Raw genomic sequence first — 17,296 nt, 5'->3', positions numbered from 1 at the left:
AGCAAAAAGAATGCCAAACAGTTCAAACTTGTCTATCATGGGCAACAAGCTTGTATCCCGTCGTTTTCGAGTTACTCGATCTTCGTCAGGCCTTGAGATATTTTTGCTCCTTAGTTTCACAATGGTCCAGCTTCGCGTCTCTATGGAGCACAATGGTCAAAATTTACAGCTCCTGATGTGACATTGATGGAAATGCCGAAACCCAACACGGGCCGAAGGCATCACAATCAGGTCCAAGAGACGGGAGGTGAAAAATAAGGGGGGACGAGGATAGGCAAATATTATAGGGTGATGGAAATGCTTTCGCGATATAAGAGAGCCTCTGGAACAAGGACGTAGAAGATATTTGCATCATCACCGGATCTAGTTGTCGTTATCCTCTCTTTTGCTGGCACATACTCTTACTCTGGGCGATAATTCCTGGCCCATTTCTCTCGTTTACAAATAGCCCCTTTCACGTAGGGGTGCCATTCGCTGTCCCAAATGCAACTCCTTAGGGTCCTCGCCTTTGTGGGCTTCTTGACCTTGGCAGGATGCTCTCCAAGGCCAACGAGCCCCCAAGCAGCATCTTCACCAGCCCCTCATGTAATCAAAGCACCCCTTCGTCGCATGGAGACAACTTCTGCGCGGCGAAGGTTGGCCAACATCCGTAACACTCAGGTCCACCCGCCGCAGCCGCACGTCAAGCACTACTTCCAAAGCCCCAACGGGACATTCCCAAGGACCAACCTCAGCAACATCTTTGATGGTTATGAGTACATGGTGGACGTGACGGTCGGCACCCCGCCGCAAAATATCACCGTCATCTTTGACACGGGCTCGGACCAGACATGGCTCAACCCACAGTGCATCGGCATGTCTCATCAGGCCATCTGTGTGGCTTCAGGGAGCTACAACAGCTCCGAGTCGATAACTGCCAAGAATCTGTCTTCTGAGTTCTCCATCATCTATGGCTCTGGCACGGTCGAGGGCTGGTATATGAGGGACACCGTCTCCATTGCAGGTCAGTGGTTGCGGACGAGGTGACATAACTCAGGGGTAAAACTGACTAATCGCGGTGGTGCTCTGGCAAAATAGGACTTGCCGCTGAAAATGTCCAGTTCGGTGTTGCCACATATTCGTATGCCATGGACTCGGGCATACTCGGGTTGGGATACGACAGTGTGTTTATGGATGAGCTACAAGGCCAGGGGAAGATCGACTCCAAAGATTTTAGCGTCAGCCTGGGGCCCAATGGATCACCAAATGGTTCGTGATTTGACCCAGTTTGTTTTTTCTTCGACTTGGGTCTCTTCATCTCCTTCTAACATGCAGTTCTCTTGTCTCTTTCCAGGAGAGATTGTGCTTGGTGGCGTGGACACCAGAAAGTACTTTGGTCCACTCAAGTCGATCCAGATGCTAGATGACGAGGGACCTTTTGCCTCGGTGCTTCAGTAAGTTATTTCTCCTCCATACGTTTATGTTCCCCTATGTAACCTATTCTAACTCGACTTCTCACGTCTCGCAGCTATTCCGTCAACCTGACATACATGGGCGTGACCTCCAAAGGCTCATGTAGATCCACAGCAGCGACTGAGGCGGACTTTGTGACTCCCACCCTCGTCGACACGGGAAGCACCATTGCCCACCTGCCCTTTGCGGCCGCCAACCGGACTGCTGCCATGATACCCGGTACCCGCTTCGACCCCTACACGCAGATGTGGAAAGTCAGTTGTCACTATGCTGGATCGGCCGAGACTGTGGACTTTGCCTTTGGTGACGTCGTTGTCAATATTCCCATGCGCGAGTTCATCTGGCGCAACGTCCCCATGGGAGGCCAGTGCTACTTGGGGCTTGTTGGTGACGCCGACAGTATCGGATTCTCTGTTCTTGGAGATAGTTTTCTGCGGGCTCTTGTCGGTGAGTTTGTTCCAACAGTACTTTTCCTCATCTCGGGTCAAGAACTCTAGCTTAAGACTTCAAGTATTAACTACCCATTCCCCGATCCAGCTCTTTATCAACCGGACAGGAAGCTGTTAAACATAGCCCCCTACTCGGACTGCGGCTCCGATGTCCAGTCCAGCAACGCAACTGCAAGCAACCTCACCGGCAAATGCAGCCGTCCATCCTGGGACACATGCACCTTCAGGCCAACCCCTGTACCGCTGCCAGCCACCACATCGGCCATGTGGACTCCAACCTGGCCGACCACAACAGCAACGTCGGGCGTATTCCCCACAAGTGAGGCAACTTTTCTGCTGCCGCCCACCGAGGCTATAACGGATGTCCTAGAGACATCTACTAGCATAGACTGGGGATTCCAGACGTCAGTCTTCACAGATCCCATGACAACCCGTTCGTACTCGACATGTTACGATGAATTCTACGAGACGATGCTAGAGTGTGAGGTCAGGACAAAAACCACAACTGATTACTGGGGCAACACCATCACCCTCTCGAGTACTTTAATCTGGGATATTCCATTGCCACTCACCGACGAAACATCGACACCCTTGTCCATGGCGATTGGCAACCCGGGTCTCCCTACGATCCCCGAAGTCACCGCCACGACATCCATCACCGAAACCGCTCCACTGACAACCTACGAGCCAAGTCTCAGTTTCGAGTACACGTCGACATCCACCAAACAAGGCCCCTGCTTCTCCTACCACGAGTGCATCTTGACCTTCAGCACCCCGGTCGGCGGCAGCATCGCCTCCGAGGTGACCGAGTGCGGGACCTACTGGACCTGCACCGATGCCGCGCCGTCGTCAACATCTTCTTCCTATTCGCTCGACCTGGACACGACCTCGGCGTCATCCTTGGACTGGTTTCCGACGAGCCATGTCACCGGCGCCGTCACGCCCAGCAGCGAAGCCATCTTCCCCCTACCCACGGTCGTTCCCACCCCCATCAGCTCCGACTGGTCGGCGGTTTTACCCATAGACACCGAGATGGAGACTGGCGCGACCTTCAGCACGGACGCCGCTGCGCTGCCCACCTCTAGCAGCACCTCCATCTACTGCACCACGTCTTGGGTCTACGTGACGCTTTACAGCACCGTCTACAGCACCCCTGAGCCCATCAACACTTGGACGATGGCGGGTCGGAAGTAGTGTATGATGTTATGATGCGTCTGGAGATTGACCGGAAATCGCCATGCCATGGGCAAGCAGAGGGCCGGGTGTTGTTGTATGTCTGGGTCTGCCTCCTTGGAACCGGCAGAATAATGGGGAAGTTCTCTTGTGTATGTTCAGCGTCGCCAGTTCTGGCCCATCCGGCCCTTAATAAAGACGCACACAATCGTTTTCTTACATGTATTCCGTGTCCCCTTGAATGTACCCACGCAAATATTCATCGTCAGCCAGAAACTCCAACGCTATAATATTATCATCACACGTGCTTCTCCAATGATTCCTCTCATAAATCATCTTCTCCCTCATCGTCATCATCATCAGCATCGTCATCGTCACCACCACCGTCGCCGTCGCCGTCTTCCTCTTCGCTGCTCGTCCCTTCTCCCTCACTGTCTCCATCGCTACCGGGATCGTAGTCTTCCTCATCCTCATCCTCCTCGTCCTGGAGGCGTTGCTCCTCCTCCATCTCCGCCTTTTGCAGCTCGCCCATGTTCGTATCGCCATCTGCTGCCGCATCCTCGCCATCTTCACCCGCCGCTGCTCCAGCGCCTCCCTTCTTGGCGTTCTCCGCCAGCTCTCTTTTGGCCTTTCTCTGCTCCGCCATGCTCCGGTCCTGCAGGTTGTACTTGTGCACGTAGTCCTGGTTGATGCCGCCATAGTCCTCCTGATCCAGCATGCTGAACTCGAGCTCCTCGGTGGCTCCGTCTCCAACGTCCACCTCGACCACCATGTTGAACGTCCGCTGCAGGACGCTTGTGTAGCTCACAGAGACGATTCGGTCGAGCGGTAGAAACACGAGCGGTTTCTTGAAGCCCCAGAGAATCCCCGTCCGGAGGAAAAAAAGGTACCCGTCCTTGCTGCCTCGGAACGCCTTGACGTGCACCGCCTTCTCGCTGGGCCGGTGAGATTGTCGCACCGCGCTGGCGAACTGCTTCGGGTCCGACGCAACGATCTCTACAGGGGACGAGAGTCCCAGGCGGGTGGCGGCGGCGCGCAGGAACTGGGGCACAGCCCAATTCACAAGGCTGCTGTAGCTGTCGGCGGCGACCTGAGCCTGGGCAGCGACCTTGCCGGCGAGGCTGCCTGGTTTTGGGGCTGCCAGCGGGATTGTGAAGAGAAGCGGTTCTGCAGCTGCAGACGAGGAGGGTTGTGATGGTTTTCCGCCAGTGGTGCTCTGGTTGTTGGAAGTCGGGAGGTAGGTTCCGCGCGGGAGGAAGACGTAGTTGAATTGTTGTTGTGTCTTTTCTGGCACGGGAAGGAAGAAGACGTGCTCTACAAGGTAGATAGATGGTGGATTAGTTGCCGTCATTCGCCTGACATAACCGGCTCAGGGGTCCGATCCTGGCTGCGACAAAAAGCACACATACCTATATCTTCCCACCGCCATACCATGCCCGTCACTGGTTTTGGGTCCGCATTGGTTCGCGCGAATATGAAGTGCTTCGTGAGGCACAAGTTGTACTTTTTGCGTTGAGGAATCGACACCGAGACGTCCTTGATCTCGAGCTGCAGCTCCTCGGCGGCAGCCTCTGCGACAATGTCTGTTGATGATGTTCCCTCGGTCTTCACATGGCCGTTAGATGTCCCGTTAGTCTGGTCGACATCGACACGGCGGCGTTTCGAGACTGGTTGGTCTGCAGCGTCGGCGGTGAGCTGCTCCAGAACAAAAGCGGCGATGTTGTTGAAGAGATCGATGCGCCCGGGACTATCTGTTTGGTAGGGACAACAAATAATTATTAGGTTGGCTATAGCAGCCAGAATTTAGGTTGAGCTGTACCTACCTGCAGCTTCCCTTATCCCGTCAAGAATGTCTGGGCGAGACTGGAAAACGAGACCCAGCTTCTCGGTGTCTAGTTGCGACATGGTAACCGTAGACCCTTGGTCGGCAAGGACTGGGTAATGCGCTGGAAGCGACAAGGAGAATCTTGGAAAAAACAGAAACTATCAAGGCCACATCAATCAACTTGAATCGCTGTTACATGTAGGTGCAAGTCCAAGAAAAAAGGGGTCGCTCGTTGTTGATGTAGCTAGAGGGCGTTTGGCGATGGATGGTATTTGTAAAGAAAGTTGAACTCTTGGACGCGTTAATTGGGTCCAAAGTTTTCGTGTTGTTCAATTCAAATTGCTGCTGTGACCAACCGATGCAACCCCTGAGATGACGTAATTCGACTTAGACTACTTTAGGGGCTTTGTGAAAAGACTGACAGACAGTAAGTAACAATAATAATTTCGCCTCGAATGCTCAGGAAATTTCTAAAAGCCAGTTGACTTGTATGGTACGAATCTAAAAAGTTTAGTCCTGCAAAATTTGTCGAAAGTTCGATTTAAACTTGAGAATGACAGTCCAAACCCTCTCACTCAGTTCACGTGCAAGCATTCACTAACCAAAACGAGCTCCTCATATAAGAGTGCACCTCTCAACAACGCAAACAACATGGTTTAAGCGCCCCTGGTGTCAGGTTTTTCTATCAGGAGATCTATACTCCCACCTCTTCATTCATCATCAGTCGTCTAGAAACATCGCCAGTTTTCACTCCAGCATCTTCCTCAACACCTTGACCTGCTCCAGGACAGCCTCTTTGCAGGTACCGCCCTTGGCAGACCTCATCTCCACGCTCTTGTCGTAGTCAAACGACTCGGCAATGTCGGGCTCGAATCGCTCATCAATCTCCCGCAGCTGCTCGTATGTGAGCTTGTCCATCGGCACGCCCGTCTGCTCCGACAGCGCCACGCACCTTCCAGAGATGTGGTGCGTCTCACGGAAAGGTACGCCCTTGCGCACTAGATAGTCAGCCACATCCGTGGCCAGCATGAACGGGTCCAATGCAGCCTGCATCTTGTCGCCCCGCGCCTCCAGAGTGGCAAGTACGCCCTCGGCGATCTGTATGCTGTCCGAAACGGTGCGGACGTGGTCCAGCATCGGCTCAATGCTCTCCTGTAGATCCTTGTTGTAGGTACTCGGAAGGCCCTTTTGAACCATCATGAAGCCAGCCATTTGGCCAAAGGCACGTCCGCTCTTTCCCCGCAGCAGCTCCAGGCTGTCCGGGTTCTTCTTCTGTGGCATCAAGCTGCTGCCGGTCGAGTAGGCATCGGCCAGGCGCACGAAGCCGAACTCGGCCGTCGAGTAAATGATCAAATCCTCAGCCCATCGGCTGATGTGTTGCATCAACATGGCACCCCACTGCAGAGTCTCGGCGACAAAGTCACGGTCGGCCACGGCGCCCATCGAGTTCCACATGAGGCCATCGAAGCCCAACTCCTTGGCCATCATCTCACGATCGATACCGAACGGGTTGCCAGCAAGCGCGCCGCATCCCAGAGGCGAGCGGTTGACACGCTTGATGACCTCCCTCAGGCGCTCAAGGTCAGAGGCGAAGACGAGTCCATAAGACAACATCCAGTGGCTCCAGCGGATGGGCTGGGCGCGCTGGAGGTGTGTGTATCCTGGCATGACCAGGTCGATCTCCCGCTCAGCACGGGCGGCAGTGACGGTCAGGAAGCTAACAAGGTACGACTCGATCTTGCGCAGCTCATCGCGCAGCCACATGCGCATGTCAGTGACCACCTGCTCGTTGCGCGAACGGCCTGTGTGGAGCTTGCCGGCAACATCCTTGCCGATGATCTCGCCTAGTCGTCGTTCGTTGGCAGTGTGAATGTCCCTGAAGAGGTAAAACCATTAGAGACTTGAGAGTCGAAGTGCTGAGACTGGGAATCGCCAACTCACTCATCTGCACCCGGCACAATCTTAAAAGTACCAGCCTCCCATTCCTTCTGGACCTCGAGTAATCCCTTTTCGATCTGTTCGAACTCGGCCTGGGTGATGACACCAGCTTTGCTATTTGCTCGCGCAAAGGCGATGCTTCCGAGGATGTCCTGGCGGTAGAGGTTCTTGTCAAAGTAGATGCTCTCGTTGTATGCCACCATTAGCGGGTCTAAGCCGCCTGTAAAGCGCCCTCCCCAGAGCATGTTTGCCTTTTTTTCGTGTGATGGTAATTCGGCCATTTTGTCTTGCTGTTTGTGACGGAAGATGCTACCAAGATTTTAGGTATCTCTTGTGCCGTGGTCGTATATCTTCTCTTTTGTTGAGTCACAATTACAGCAAGCGTTATGAGTCTAAACAAATAGCGGGAGAAAAAAAAAAGTAGCGAAAAATTCACCAGTATTGGAGACGTCATGTTATGGCGGGCGTATCCATCCATTCCCCAAAACTTTTCGACCCTGTTTGGCTGACTCACGCTTGATTGGCCAATGACTGCTGCAAACTGCCGGGGTCTTGGTAGGTGGCATTCTGGATGTTTGCCCAGGGTCCAGGGGACTTGGAGAAAAGCTCCCCGCGATAAAGTCTCAGCGGTACTTACGGGGCATTGGAATACTGGATCGCTCTGAGACCGCGAATTAATAGTCTCGTCGCAAAGCGGGGCAGTTCCTTGAAATGCCTTCGGGCCTCCAAGCTTATCGTCGCTACCTAATTAATCAACTTGAGCTGTCGCCAACATCAACTGTTCCTGCGACGTATTCGCGCTCTCGCCTTACTCTCACTGCTCAAATCACGCATGATAGCAGGGCTTCCAGTCAGCCCACCTCTCCCAGTGTCCTATTAACCCACAACATGTCGTCCGCTCCTTTCCCCAATATATATACTCACCGCAAGGTGGCCGACACATCCTCCAAAGGGTGCAATATTTGCTACAAGCCAACGACCAGCGTGCTCATCACCCCGGAGAAGCAGGACTTTTTTTATGTGTGCGCAATTCACCTCAAGGACAAGAACTTTGCAACGCCGATCATTGATCATGCCGCCATCGAGGGGCGGCTAAAGGCAGAGGCGGAGGCCGAGAAGAAAAAGGAGCTGGACGAGGAGGTGGAGCGCGTCAAGAAAGAATACGCTGAGAAGCAGAAGGCGAAAGCTGAAAAGGAGGGCAAAGACAAGAATAAAGAGGAAAAGGATCAAGAGAAGGACAAGGCACAGCCTGATAGCAAGAATGAGGAAACGACAAAGCCCGAAGACAAGACAAAAGACGCTTCGCCAGGCGCTGCTACAGTTGTCTCGGCAGCCGATGAAGAACCGCGCGTATTTGCGCTTGCAAGGTGTGTTTACCAGGTATATGTGTGCACTTGGTTGAATGCACTATCCTGACTCGGTTCTTTGGTTTTTTGTAGAAGCTTTTACAACCAACGGATTGATAAGAAACGCCAGATTGAGATGGCCAAGCGAAACCGTGAAAGAATGCAAAATCCATCCTTCTTTCCTTCGGTCCCCAAAGACTTGCCATGATAGTTATCTGGTTTGCGACCATTGCGACCCAAAGACTGTGAGACAATCACATCATACAGCTGCATCTTGACATTCGGGTACGAAATCATTAGCTCAAGGGTGCAGCCTCGCACCCTGGTCAGTATTATGATCGCCCTGCACAGTTGTCATGCCAGGACGGCAAGGCACTGTGATGCTTGGCCGAAGAAAACAATTCGCGTTTTGTCAAGTGCCGGCCCCAATGATGGGTTTCTCCGAACTTACCGAATGCGCCCGGAGCTCGTCATGAGGAATAAGTCCATTTTTGAAAGAGCATGATGCTCTCGGGACAGGGCTTCGCTGCTGTCAGGCATGAATTGGGACGAATCAACATGGGTCAGAACGTGTCTGCCACTTTGGATTTTGGCACATTTGCGCAAAGGATGGAATTCCTGGGCTACCGATTAGACGGTTGATGTGACAACCACGTGGGTCTCACTACAGCGGTTCTCCCCGCTCGAGTACGACGCGGTTCATGTTCACAGAGGCGGCATGAAGGCTCCTATGGAGCACAGAACGTGCATATTGATATCGGCTTCCACTCAGATGACAATTATTCGGATTGTCGATTCAGGAATGCAATGCCGTCATGACGAGAGCACTACATTCAGTGGCAACAATTGTAGAGCATTGGAACAAAAGGCTGACGCTAGTAACGAGTAGCACTACTCCACATCGTCGAACAATTTACTGTTAAGGAAGAATGTATGGTGAGAGACTACTATGCGCTAGGTTTTGCCTTTTTACTTGAGAATCATTGTTGAGTATGGTTTAGGGCGAAATAGCCGCTGGTCGCGTTGAAGCTGACGAATATCCGAGTATATAAGAAGGTTGTTGATCCCTGACATCTCAACGGTTCCGTAGTGTAGTGGTTAGCACGTGAGGTTTTGAAACGCCTCTGCTCCTCAAATCGCGAGTTCGAATCTCGCCGGAACCTTTCAAGGTTCAGTCACTTCCTTTTTGACAATCATTGGTACTCAGTTATTCTTTTTGAATACCAAGTTAGTCTCGTTACTCAATTCTGCTACATTTCTCATAGTCCCTGCTGTCAATCTACGCTATTCCAGCTACTCTGTTGTAAATGTTGGGGTTGGTCGGTTCCCAGTTAACATGTTTGAAACCTACAAGTATGGTTTATGATTTTCATTTGACAGGTACACAAACGATATGCTTTTGCTCCAACTCTTCTTAGCCAGATGAGATGGTTCACAAATATGTTACGATGCGATTGGCATACTCAAATCTCCCTGGGCACGCCCATCAGATGAAACTGAGGTTCAAAGACTTTTGCCTATTTGGTAATGATGTGGTAAGTTTTCTTGTTCTGATCCCAGCCTGCGGCCCCTGAGGTGCCTGGATTTCCGTGCTTGTCAGGGGCTTCAGCCAGCGCGATAGTTGCCGGCTCCTCCTGAAACTTGAGACATGGTCTGATGGTTGAAACTGCAAAACACCCCACCCAGATCTCCATCGAAACAACACGAATCTCGGCATGGACCTTGTAGATCGAGGCATGTCCTTATTAAGAAGACTTTGATCGCCTGTCAGAACTCCTGTGGGTGTCCAGCTTGCAGAGAACATACATATCCACCTTGGAATTGGCCATCGATCACCCAACCCACTGCATCGAGCTTGAATCCTTGAATGAACTGCCTCTTGTACTGGTTACATACAGCGACCCACTGATTCTAGACATAGAAGCTTCACAAATCTCAAAGATGGCCAATGACAACGACAACCAGCCTTTCCTTCCCAAATACAGGGACACGGACGACGAGGCCAACCGCACTAACAGTGAAGACTCTTCGCGTCCACATCTCTCATCAGTGAAGAGCGCGTCGAGGCGGCGCTTGAACTGCCTGTCTCCATACATCTCTCACACTCTGGTCTTCATTCTCACCTCACTACTATGGATCTTTTTGATCCCTAACCCACGGCTATCTAAGGCGGCACAGCAATGCTCTGCCTCGCAAACATCACCATCAGCATCAATGCCAACATCAACACCCACAATGGTCGGCATGCCCAAGCACTCGCACTCGCCCGTCATGGCCGCGCACAACCACGGCGGCGGTCACTCCCTGGCTGATCAGCTGGCAGCCCCTCTACCTGGTGGCAGCCGCGGAGCGCAGCACAACATCACCTCGAATGCGTCTCTGATCAAGTGCGGCGAGTCGACCGAGGAGGCCAAGGCCAATGGGTGCCACTACGATATCCTGCTCAACCACTGGGTGCCGGAGCAGTGTCGCGACCAGGAGTGGGTGGACGAGTACAAGGAAGACGAGACGTGGACGGGCTTTGCCGACGAGGCCCGCACGCAGCGCATTGAGGGCATCGACGCAATGAGCAACCGCGATCACTACTTTACCAGCACCCGCGACCACGTCAACCACTGCGTCCAGCTGTGGAAGAAGCAGTTCCTCATGCTGTACGAGGAGCGCAACATCGACACCATCAGCGCCAGCTGGGGACACACGGAGCACTGCTCGCAATTCCTGCTCGACGTGACGGACAAGTTCCAGGACTATTATGACGAGCCGATCCTGGTCGAGGTCGGTTGGGCTGGTTGCTACGTCAGAGATAATCACACGCATGCTGGCATGTGAGAGGGACGGTACATATTGATATGGCTGGTACCAAACTGATGATTTGCTTTTTTTTCCCCTTTGTTTGGTGTAAGTGCGTTAGGAGTTTTAAGTTGCTAGATTAGCGTTATTGATGGGTTTTTCTTTTTTTTTTTTTTTTGTCATTCGTCGCTTTGTTTTCCCGGTCCTTGACGTCGGCACGGAAAGAAAAGTAAAGGTGAGAATCAGATGTAAAATAAAAATGCTTTATACAGTTCAAACATGACTTGGAAGCAAAATCAGGCTGAAACGAAACACAATATTCCCACCACTCAACGCCAACCCAATGCAACCAACCAACCATGCGCCGGAAACCAAACACCAGGAATATCGGATGATATATGCTCCACCACAGAAACAAATCTACGCTGAACACTTGAACTCCTCCCCACCTGGCACCTCATATTTGGTGATCTTGTTGTAGATGTCGGTTGTCAAACCCGGCACATCCTTGTTATAAAGCTTGGTCATATCGTAGGTTTTTGCCGGCTTCTTTACAGTGGCTGTCGATCCTGGTCTGGTGTTGACCTTGAGCTGAGCGCATGACATGTAGAATTGAGGACCTCCTTTTTGTGAGGCTTCATGGAGAGCAATAATCTCGGCTCTCAGTAGGTAGTTGCTAATATCGCAAAGCGAATATTCCGTTAGTGGACAAAAAAATGACAGCAGGAGAGGTGGTTGGAGAAAAACACTTACCCAGGCTCGATGCAATCCGGAATTATAATCTGCTGCTTGCCCTTGTTCTTCCTCAAGCGATCCACACCCCACTGCTCTCCCTTGGGACCATCTTTCCAACCATCCTGCTGAATCTTGAACCAGCCGTCGCCGGAACCGGAGTCGGTCGCGGCGTTTTCCACCTTTTTCAAATAGGCGATCACTGGACCCTTGTGGCTCTTGTCGATAATCTCATCCGGGCTGCTTCCGCCGTTGTGAAGCATGCGCCAGATGGCATGGATCTCGTCTCCGGTGTTGACATTGACCACGACGTCCGTCTTGGTCAGCACGTTGGTACCACCATTGCACGGCAGGAACTCCCACGACTTGTGAGGCGTGAACAAGATGGGGGAGTTGAGGTCCTTTGGCGTGCGCACGCCCTCGCCGACTTTCATCATGTTCCATTGCTTGCCTTCCTTCTTGAGCTCCAGCTGCTGGAAGAAGGTGTGTGCGTTGGCCAGGGCCGCGAGGGCCATGAGGAGACAGACTGTGATCTTCATGTTGAGTTGGGATGTTCAGGATACTGGGACAGATAAATAGTAGGCCGTGTTGTTTTGTTTTGTTTGTAATAGTCGGGATGTTGAATGTTGTCTGAATAACAAAAGCTTCCTGATGACAACCTGGAAAGACGTCTCTCTGGCTTCATATATAGAGACAAAAAGTGCCAAAGAGGGATCTCACCTCTCGGGCTGAGCCTCCATCAGCACCTTAGCAGCTGAAAGCCCCAGAGATTCAACACTCAACATGGTGAAAAGCGAGCCTGTAAGTCTCTCTCTCTCTCTCTGTCTGTATGTGGTTGTTTGGTTTTGCCAAGCTCCCCAAGATCGATCGACATATACGGTACGTAAGGTACCCAGACAGTAAGCGCGTGGGGCGATGCCGATGCAGCCCAGCTGTGCCAGCCCTTATTTTAGCCGTACCGTGAGTAACAACCTCTCCAATCGTCCCCACCACCACGTTGGCGTAGGCTGTGAAACATGTTTGCTGGTTGTCGTTGCACCAATCAAATCCATGACTTCGTTCCTGTCTTTTTTCCTTTGTGAAGGGGTGGCACTGCGCCAACTGCGAATGGTGATGGTATTTTCTTGCTTCTTTTTTTTTTTTTTTTTTTCTCTCTCTACGGGGTTTTTGGTCGGAACTTTTGAGCGCATGGTATAGCGCCGAAGCAATTGTTCTTTAACAGATGGCCTTTAAATCCCGCGCCCGTGGTTCTTGATTGATTTCCAGCTTGCGCTTTGCGACGTCGTAAAATCGGGGATGAACAGGAAGGCCAAGAATGAAGGCAAAGGATATTCCGTAGAAGAAAAAGAATCAAATCGTACCTGGCCACTCAAGGACCGTCGGGTGCTTCTTGGTGGCTGACGTCTTGGGAATGGCAGAGTAACCAGTCACAGCACCTGTCAGCATGCATTCCAAAATCGTGCCCCATTTCGTATGGGTGGTGCCGAGTGGGCAAAACAATTGGCGCTTATCCCTGTGGATTGGGCGTAAAGCCACTTAGGTACGTTCCATTTCTCTGCGACGATATGGCTTGCGGGGAATTTTATCATTGCCGATCTTACGTATACGAGCAGCTGTAGTCAGTATTCAATAATTATTCGTTTTCCCACGTGGATACAGTCCGTCCATCCCGCTACTGCGAAGTCCAAGTACAGGTATACAGTAATTTTGTATTATCTCGAAAGTAAGCTATACTTCTATCAGAGGCATTTTTTTTCCCCAGCGATACAGTTGGTATTTGACTTTATCCCATTCCAAGCCAATATAGAACTTAGAACTGATTCAGTGGTTATATGTAGACTGTCCCTATGATAGATACTCTTTGTTTGCTACGACGGTTAATACAGTTTTGCTCGAGTCATTTTGAAAGTAAAATCCCAGCCAAGCTACATGGTTTACCGTGGATGTTGCAGCTTATAGTTTAACATTATCACAATCACCACAGAACATTGTTTCCTGGGTGACCTACCACGGTAGACCAATAAAGTATTTCCCAATCCCTCAACCGACACTTGTCAAATTAGCTATCTAGTGTACATGATGCACTTATACGAACATAAATCAGAATCCATGGGGAAAATTGGATCAGACTCGTGAGAGCGTTGGTAGTCGTAGTATCTTTTTACAACATTTCATTTGCTATATGCGTGCAGTCTCATGGTAGTTTAATCGCCAGTATATGTTACACTCTCACTTATCTCTTTTTTTCCCTCTTCATCAAGCATATCCTACCCACCGGTCATCATGATATCCGACAAACTTCAATTTCTTTTCCATCTACCATTCGACATTCTGGTCCTCGTGCTGGATCAGCTCAGCCCACCTGACCTGGCAAATTTATGCCGCACCTCCCAGTGCCTTTACCGAGCTGCGTTGCCTCACCTGTACAAACATCTCACCTTTACAGACAGCCAGCGCTCGTCCTCTTTGGCTCACCGCGCCGCCCGAAAGCACGGTGCCCTTGTCCGAATCATCCGGCTCTCCATCCATTTTCAAGGCTGTGCCGATATTGGCTGTGATCTGTGCCTCCACCATGCCTTGGCAAAATCACCCGGCCATGTGTGCTGGGCCGTTGCCAACCCAGGCGGTGGCCTCCCACCCGCGGCAAAGGAGCTGCTGGAAGGACGCCAAGAGCTACTCCCGCATCTCGAGTGCATCGAGATAGTATTTCCTGCCAAGAACAACCACGTACACATTGTGCCCAGCCATTTGCTCCACCATTCAGACCCCAGGTCTTTCATACGACTGGAAAACATGTGCATCGTCACTAGGGCCGTGACCAAGGCTTTGTCGCGCAACAAAACCATCGCCAAGTTGACGCTGGTCAACTATCCCCCCTTTTCTCCCTTTGGAACAGACGAAACGGATAGGCTTGCGTGGCAAAGACTGCTAGGTCAGGTGACCGAGTTTGAACTGTCTTTGTTTGGCAATCATGGAAGCGCAAGGAGTGGCATGATTGACTGGTTCAACCTCCGAGAGGCGTGGCCGGCTTTCTATTCAACCATCTAAGGTCGATCAGGCAGTTGTGAGTCTGTGCCTCGATGCACGCCTCTGACGAGCATAATAACCTTGGCGACTTTGGTTTCTACGCAAGTACTTTCCGAGGAGATGGTGGCCCTCGCCTTTGCCAAGGCAAGAGGTTCATGCCAATTACTATGCAGAATGCAGAAGTGTCAGCTCGTTGATTAATAAGAGACTCGCAATCTGGGGTCAGCTTACAGACGGCATATTCTACTGCGGTCTTATTTCCTGCGTTTGCGGTGCAAAACAAAACACCGCTGCTTGAGGACAACATCTAGATATTAAATTAGTTGGCGAGGCCTGGGTCATTTTCCTGCGCTCATTATGATAACCTGTTGCAGGCTATATTTACCGAAGTCACTGGCATTAGTCATTGACGGAGGCCTTCGTTTTTGACGATGTTTTTAGTGCAACATAACCCTTTGGTTCGTTGTGACAAGTCGTAATGGTACCACGAAAAATTTGTGACATGTTGCCTGGTGCGCGGATACGGATTGATGCAGGAAAAAGCGTAGCCAGACCAAATCTAACCTGAATATTGCTTTCAAGAAAAACAGAAGAAAAAACAAGGGTAAGTAAGCTTTGGATCAACTTCAAGTTTGTTCCCAACCTAGCCGGAGAAAAAAGCAAAAAGGACTTGCTAGTCGAGTGGTACCGTAGTTGACTACGGCGGGAGTCGAACCCGCGTCTGCTGCTAACGGCATTGTGCAGGTGCACGATTGGAAGGCAGCAATAATGACCGTTATACCACGTAGCCGCTTTCGTTGAGTGACAGATACGTTCTGCGAATTATATTTACAGTACTCCACTCCGCCCCACCCATACATATCATGAATCTTACCCCTCTATACTCCTCTTTATGCTGACTTCCATGCGCGCCTAGGTAAAGTAGGCAGGCTTGGCAGGTAAGGTATCTCCATACTATCCAAACTTCCCGAGGTGTCTAGTTGGATAATTTAGCTCCCTCTGCGAACCGCACCAACTAGCGTCCATTTCTCTACTACTCCCTTGAGCAACATACGATCTTCAGCTTGGTCTAAATATACTGAGAACTAAGAATCATGGCGGAGAAAACACGGGAATCGCCTCACCTTTAGGCACGTCAAAGGCGACAAAGGCCATTGGCTTCTTCTGGTTGGCTCCCTCGTACCAGGCGAGCTGCATATTGCCTCGTACCGCAACCCGTGATCTGCGAGGTGCTTACACTGACAAAAGGCCATCAACAAAAAACATCGTGTTAGTCCACATTTCACAGCATTAGGTAGTATCTCGGTCAGGTTATTGCCCGAATGAGGCGTCATCGCACCGGCCAGTCCGCGGCTTGCAGACTGTCGAGATGTCCTGTGAGTCTATAAAAGAGGCCGCCTTCCTGTGCTGAGACATGAATAAGACAAGAAGTCAACAGTCTCACAAGTAGAGTTCTCTGCCTTTACTTTCTCAACAATCCAGCCTTTTCCACTCCCAGAAAATTACATTTCTATCTTCCTCATTGTCACCATCGTCACCATCATCACCATGAAGTTCCTCGGTCTCACCACCCTCCTGGCCCTCCCACTGGCCATGGCTGCACCAGCCGCCGAGCTCGTCGCAGGCAACGTATGCAGATACCCGCGTCTCTTCTTGTTTACATCTTGACGTGCATATCGTCGATCGTGAAGAAAGTTACACCATAAATCTGACAGCCGTCCCGTGACTCCGCAAAACTATAGGTCTTCATCTGCACCCAGTCAGGTTGGGGTGGAGAATGCCGCAATCTATTCGTCGGCGCCGCCACAGGCGACTGGAGGACACAATGTCAGCGCCTCCCGGAGACCTACGTTCGGAACATCGGCTCGGCGGGTCCCGACGCGGGCGCCCTCTGCCGGCTGTTTGAGTATGTTGACAAGCCCTCCAGTTTACGTGTGAATTTTTTGTGCCATTCTAGTTGCTTCTGACTCACTGGATCAAACACTGTCTGTAGCAACGACCACAGCGACTGCACCGGCTCCGGCCTTGCCATCCTGTCCAAGCCTGGAAGCGACAACCTGGGAGCTGCGGGTCAGCAAGCTGTGTACATCTCGTGCGTTACTTGCACCAACTGCACCTAGAGGAAACGATCGGCTTAGTTCAGTCCAGGGCTGCAGGTATATTCGATGTTTAATGCCACAGTCGTTGCTGGTTGGTGGAGCATGGTGAGCATGCAGTGGTTTGTGGTCAATTAATGTTTTCAATGGATCTGGCTTAGTAGGTAGTTAGCTTGGTTAGATCGAATTCCAAATAATGTCTTTTTCCTAAATTAGAAATGATCGTAGGAGGCCCTTGACGGTTTCTGTATTAGCTTTACTGAGACCATTTTTTTTGTTCTGGTATACTGTACTGCATGGTAATGATGATCCACAGCACTAGAAGTGGAGACTGATGGTGACGGCAGTACGTCCAGCTTGCTGCAAAAGACCTGAGATGCAGCCCGCACTTGAATCTGCGTACGATATTTCAGTTATTCTAGTCGGGTGGTATATTTCGGGTTCTAGCAGAGAGATGGCAGTGAACTT

At 51.2% G+C, this 17,296-nt stretch overlaps 10 protein-coding genes across 10 annotated transcripts; 6 read left to right on the top strand and 4 right to left on the bottom strand.

The window, feature by feature from the left end:
* Positions 1-483: 483 nt before the first annotated feature.
* Positions 484-3,095, top strand: PgNI_11923 (uncharacterized protein; the record flags this gene model as incomplete). Its single annotated transcript, XM_031131881.1, has 5 exons — positions 484-1,003; positions 1,078-1,248; positions 1,334-1,433; positions 1,508-1,899; positions 1,990-3,095. The coding sequence occupies 5 exons, from the start codon at positions 484-486 to the stop codon at positions 3,093-3,095; spliced, it is 2,289 nt and encodes a 762-aa protein (XP_030977319.1).
* A 304-nt stretch (positions 3,096-3,399) lies between these two features.
* PgNI_11922 (uncharacterized protein) lies at positions 3,400-5,160 on the bottom strand (the record flags this gene model as incomplete). Its single annotated transcript, XM_031131880.1, has 3 exons — positions 4,898-5,160; positions 4,484-4,825; positions 3,400-4,388 (listed from the first exon to the last, which is right to left on the bottom strand). Exons 1-3 carry the CDS (start codon positions 4,977-4,979, stop codon positions 3,400-3,402), a joined length of 1,413 nt encoding a protein of 470 aa, XP_030977318.1. The 5' UTR covers positions 4,980-5,160.
* A 165-nt stretch (positions 5,161-5,325) lies between these two features.
* PgNI_11921 (uncharacterized protein) lies at positions 5,326-7,228 on the bottom strand. The gene is made up of 2 exons (XM_031131879.1): positions 6,841-7,228; positions 5,326-6,775 (listed from the first exon to the last, which is right to left on the bottom strand). The coding sequence occupies exons 1-2, from the start codon at positions 7,116-7,118 to the stop codon at positions 5,647-5,649; spliced, it is 1,407 nt and encodes a 468-aa protein (XP_030977054.1). The 5' UTR covers positions 7,119-7,228; the 3' UTR covers positions 5,326-5,646.
* A 355-nt stretch (positions 7,229-7,583) lies between these two features.
* Positions 7,584-9,111, top strand: PgNI_11920 (uncharacterized protein). The gene is made up of 2 exons (XM_031131878.1): positions 7,584-8,204; positions 8,277-9,111. Exons 1-2 carry the CDS (start codon positions 7,726-7,728, stop codon positions 8,389-8,391), a joined length of 594 nt encoding a protein of 197 aa, XP_030977320.1. The 5' UTR covers positions 7,584-7,725; the 3' UTR covers positions 8,392-9,111.
* Positions 9,112-9,485: 374 nt separating this feature from the next.
* On the top strand, positions 9,486-9,980 carry PgNI_11919 (uncharacterized protein). The gene is made up of 2 exons (XM_031131877.1): positions 9,486-9,718; positions 9,870-9,980. The coding sequence occupies exons 1-2, from the start codon at positions 9,611-9,613 to the stop codon at positions 9,909-9,911; spliced, it is 150 nt and encodes a 49-aa protein (XP_030977155.1). The 5' UTR covers positions 9,486-9,610; the 3' UTR covers positions 9,912-9,980.
* A 144-nt stretch (positions 9,981-10,124) lies between these two features.
* PgNI_11918 (uncharacterized protein) lies at positions 10,125-11,012 on the top strand (the record flags this gene model as incomplete). The annotated part of the gene is made up of 1 exon (XM_031131876.1): positions 10,125-11,012. One exon carries the CDS (start codon positions 10,125-10,127, stop codon positions 11,010-11,012), a length of 888 nt encoding a protein of 295 aa, XP_030977156.1.
* A 196-nt stretch (positions 11,013-11,208) lies between these two features.
* Positions 11,209-12,945, bottom strand: PgNI_11917 (uncharacterized protein). The gene is made up of 2 exons (XM_031131875.1): positions 11,727-12,945; positions 11,209-11,649 (listed from the first exon to the last, which is right to left on the bottom strand). The coding sequence occupies exons 1-2, from the start codon at positions 12,242-12,244 to the stop codon at positions 11,394-11,396; spliced, it is 774 nt and encodes a 257-aa protein (XP_030977161.1). The 5' UTR covers positions 12,245-12,945; the 3' UTR covers positions 11,209-11,393.
* A 1,043-nt stretch (positions 12,946-13,988) lies between these two features.
* PgNI_11916 (uncharacterized protein) lies at positions 13,989-14,753 on the top strand (the record flags this gene model as incomplete). The annotated part of the gene is made up of 1 exon (XM_031131874.1): positions 13,989-14,753. The coding sequence occupies one exon, from the start codon at positions 13,989-13,991 to the stop codon at positions 14,751-14,753; it is 765 nt and encodes a 254-aa protein (XP_030977162.1).
* A 1,071-nt stretch (positions 14,754-15,824) lies between these two features.
* Positions 15,825-16,148, bottom strand: PgNI_11915 (uncharacterized protein; the record flags this gene model as incomplete). The annotated part of the gene is made up of 2 exons (XM_031131873.1): positions 15,825-15,954; positions 16,072-16,148. 2 exons carry the CDS (start codon positions 16,146-16,148, stop codon positions 15,825-15,827), a joined length of 207 nt encoding a protein of 68 aa, XP_030977163.1.
* Positions 15,900-17,036, top strand: PgNI_11914 (uncharacterized protein). The gene is made up of 3 exons (XM_031131872.1): positions 15,900-16,361; positions 16,475-16,638; positions 16,726-17,036. Exons 1-3 carry the CDS (start codon positions 16,281-16,283, stop codon positions 16,850-16,852), a joined length of 372 nt encoding a protein of 123 aa, XP_030977164.1. The 5' UTR covers positions 15,900-16,280; the 3' UTR covers positions 16,853-17,036.
* The last annotated feature ends 260 nt before the right edge of the window (positions 17,037-17,296 follow it).

The sequence above is a fragment of the Pyricularia grisea genome (assembly GCF_004355905.1).
Source record: "Pyricularia grisea strain NI907 chromosome Unknown Pyricularia_grisea_NI907_Scaffold_8, whole genome shotgun sequence".
Classification (NCBI taxonomy): domain Eukaryota; kingdom Fungi; phylum Ascomycota; class Sordariomycetes; order Magnaporthales; family Pyriculariaceae; genus Pyricularia; species Pyricularia grisea.
Note: the sequence above shows the minus strand (reverse complement) of the source record. Positions and strands in the feature narration are given on the sequence as shown.

Coding starts and splice junctions, on each gene's coding strand:
- PgNI_11921 (XM_031131879.1), bottom strand. CDS start 7,118: ATGGCCGAATTACCATCACACGAAAAAAAGGCAAACATGCTCTGGGGA. Junction 6,776..6,840: donor ATTGTGCCGGGTGCAGATGA/GTGAGTTGGCGA, acceptor TTACCTCTTCAG/GGACATTCACACTGCCAACG.
- PgNI_11920 (XM_031131878.1), top strand. CDS start 7,726: ATGTCGTCCGCTCCTTTCCCCAATATATATACTCACCGCAAGGTGGCC. Junction 8,205..8,276: donor CGCGTATTTGCGCTTGCAAG/GTGTGTTTACCA, acceptor GGTTTTTTGTAG/AAGCTTTTACAACCAACGGA.
- PgNI_11919 (XM_031131877.1), top strand. CDS start 9,611: ATGGTTCACAAATATGTTACGATGCGATTGGCATACTCAAATCTCCCT. Junction 9,719..9,869: donor GCCTATTTGGTAATGATGTG/GTAAGTTTTCTT, acceptor CACCCCACCCAG/ATCTCCATCGAAACAACACG.
- PgNI_11917 (XM_031131875.1), bottom strand. CDS start 12,244: ATGAAGATCACAGTCTGTCTCCTCATGGCCCTCGCGGCCCTGGCCAAC. Junction 11,650..11,726: donor CCGGATTGCATCGAGCCTGG/GTAAGTGTTTTT, acceptor TTGCGATATTAG/CAACTACCTACTGAGAGCCG.
- PgNI_11914 (XM_031131872.1), top strand. CDS start 16,281: ATGAAGTTCCTCGGTCTCACCACCCTCCTGGCCCTCCCACTGGCCATG. Junction 16,362..16,474: donor CCGAGCTCGTCGCAGGCAAC/GTATGCAGATAC, acceptor GCAAAACTATAG/GTCTTCATCTGCACCCAGTC. Junction 16,639..16,725: donor GCCCTCTGCCGGCTGTTTGA/GTATGTTGACAA, acceptor CACTGTCTGTAG/CAACGACCACAGCGACTGCA.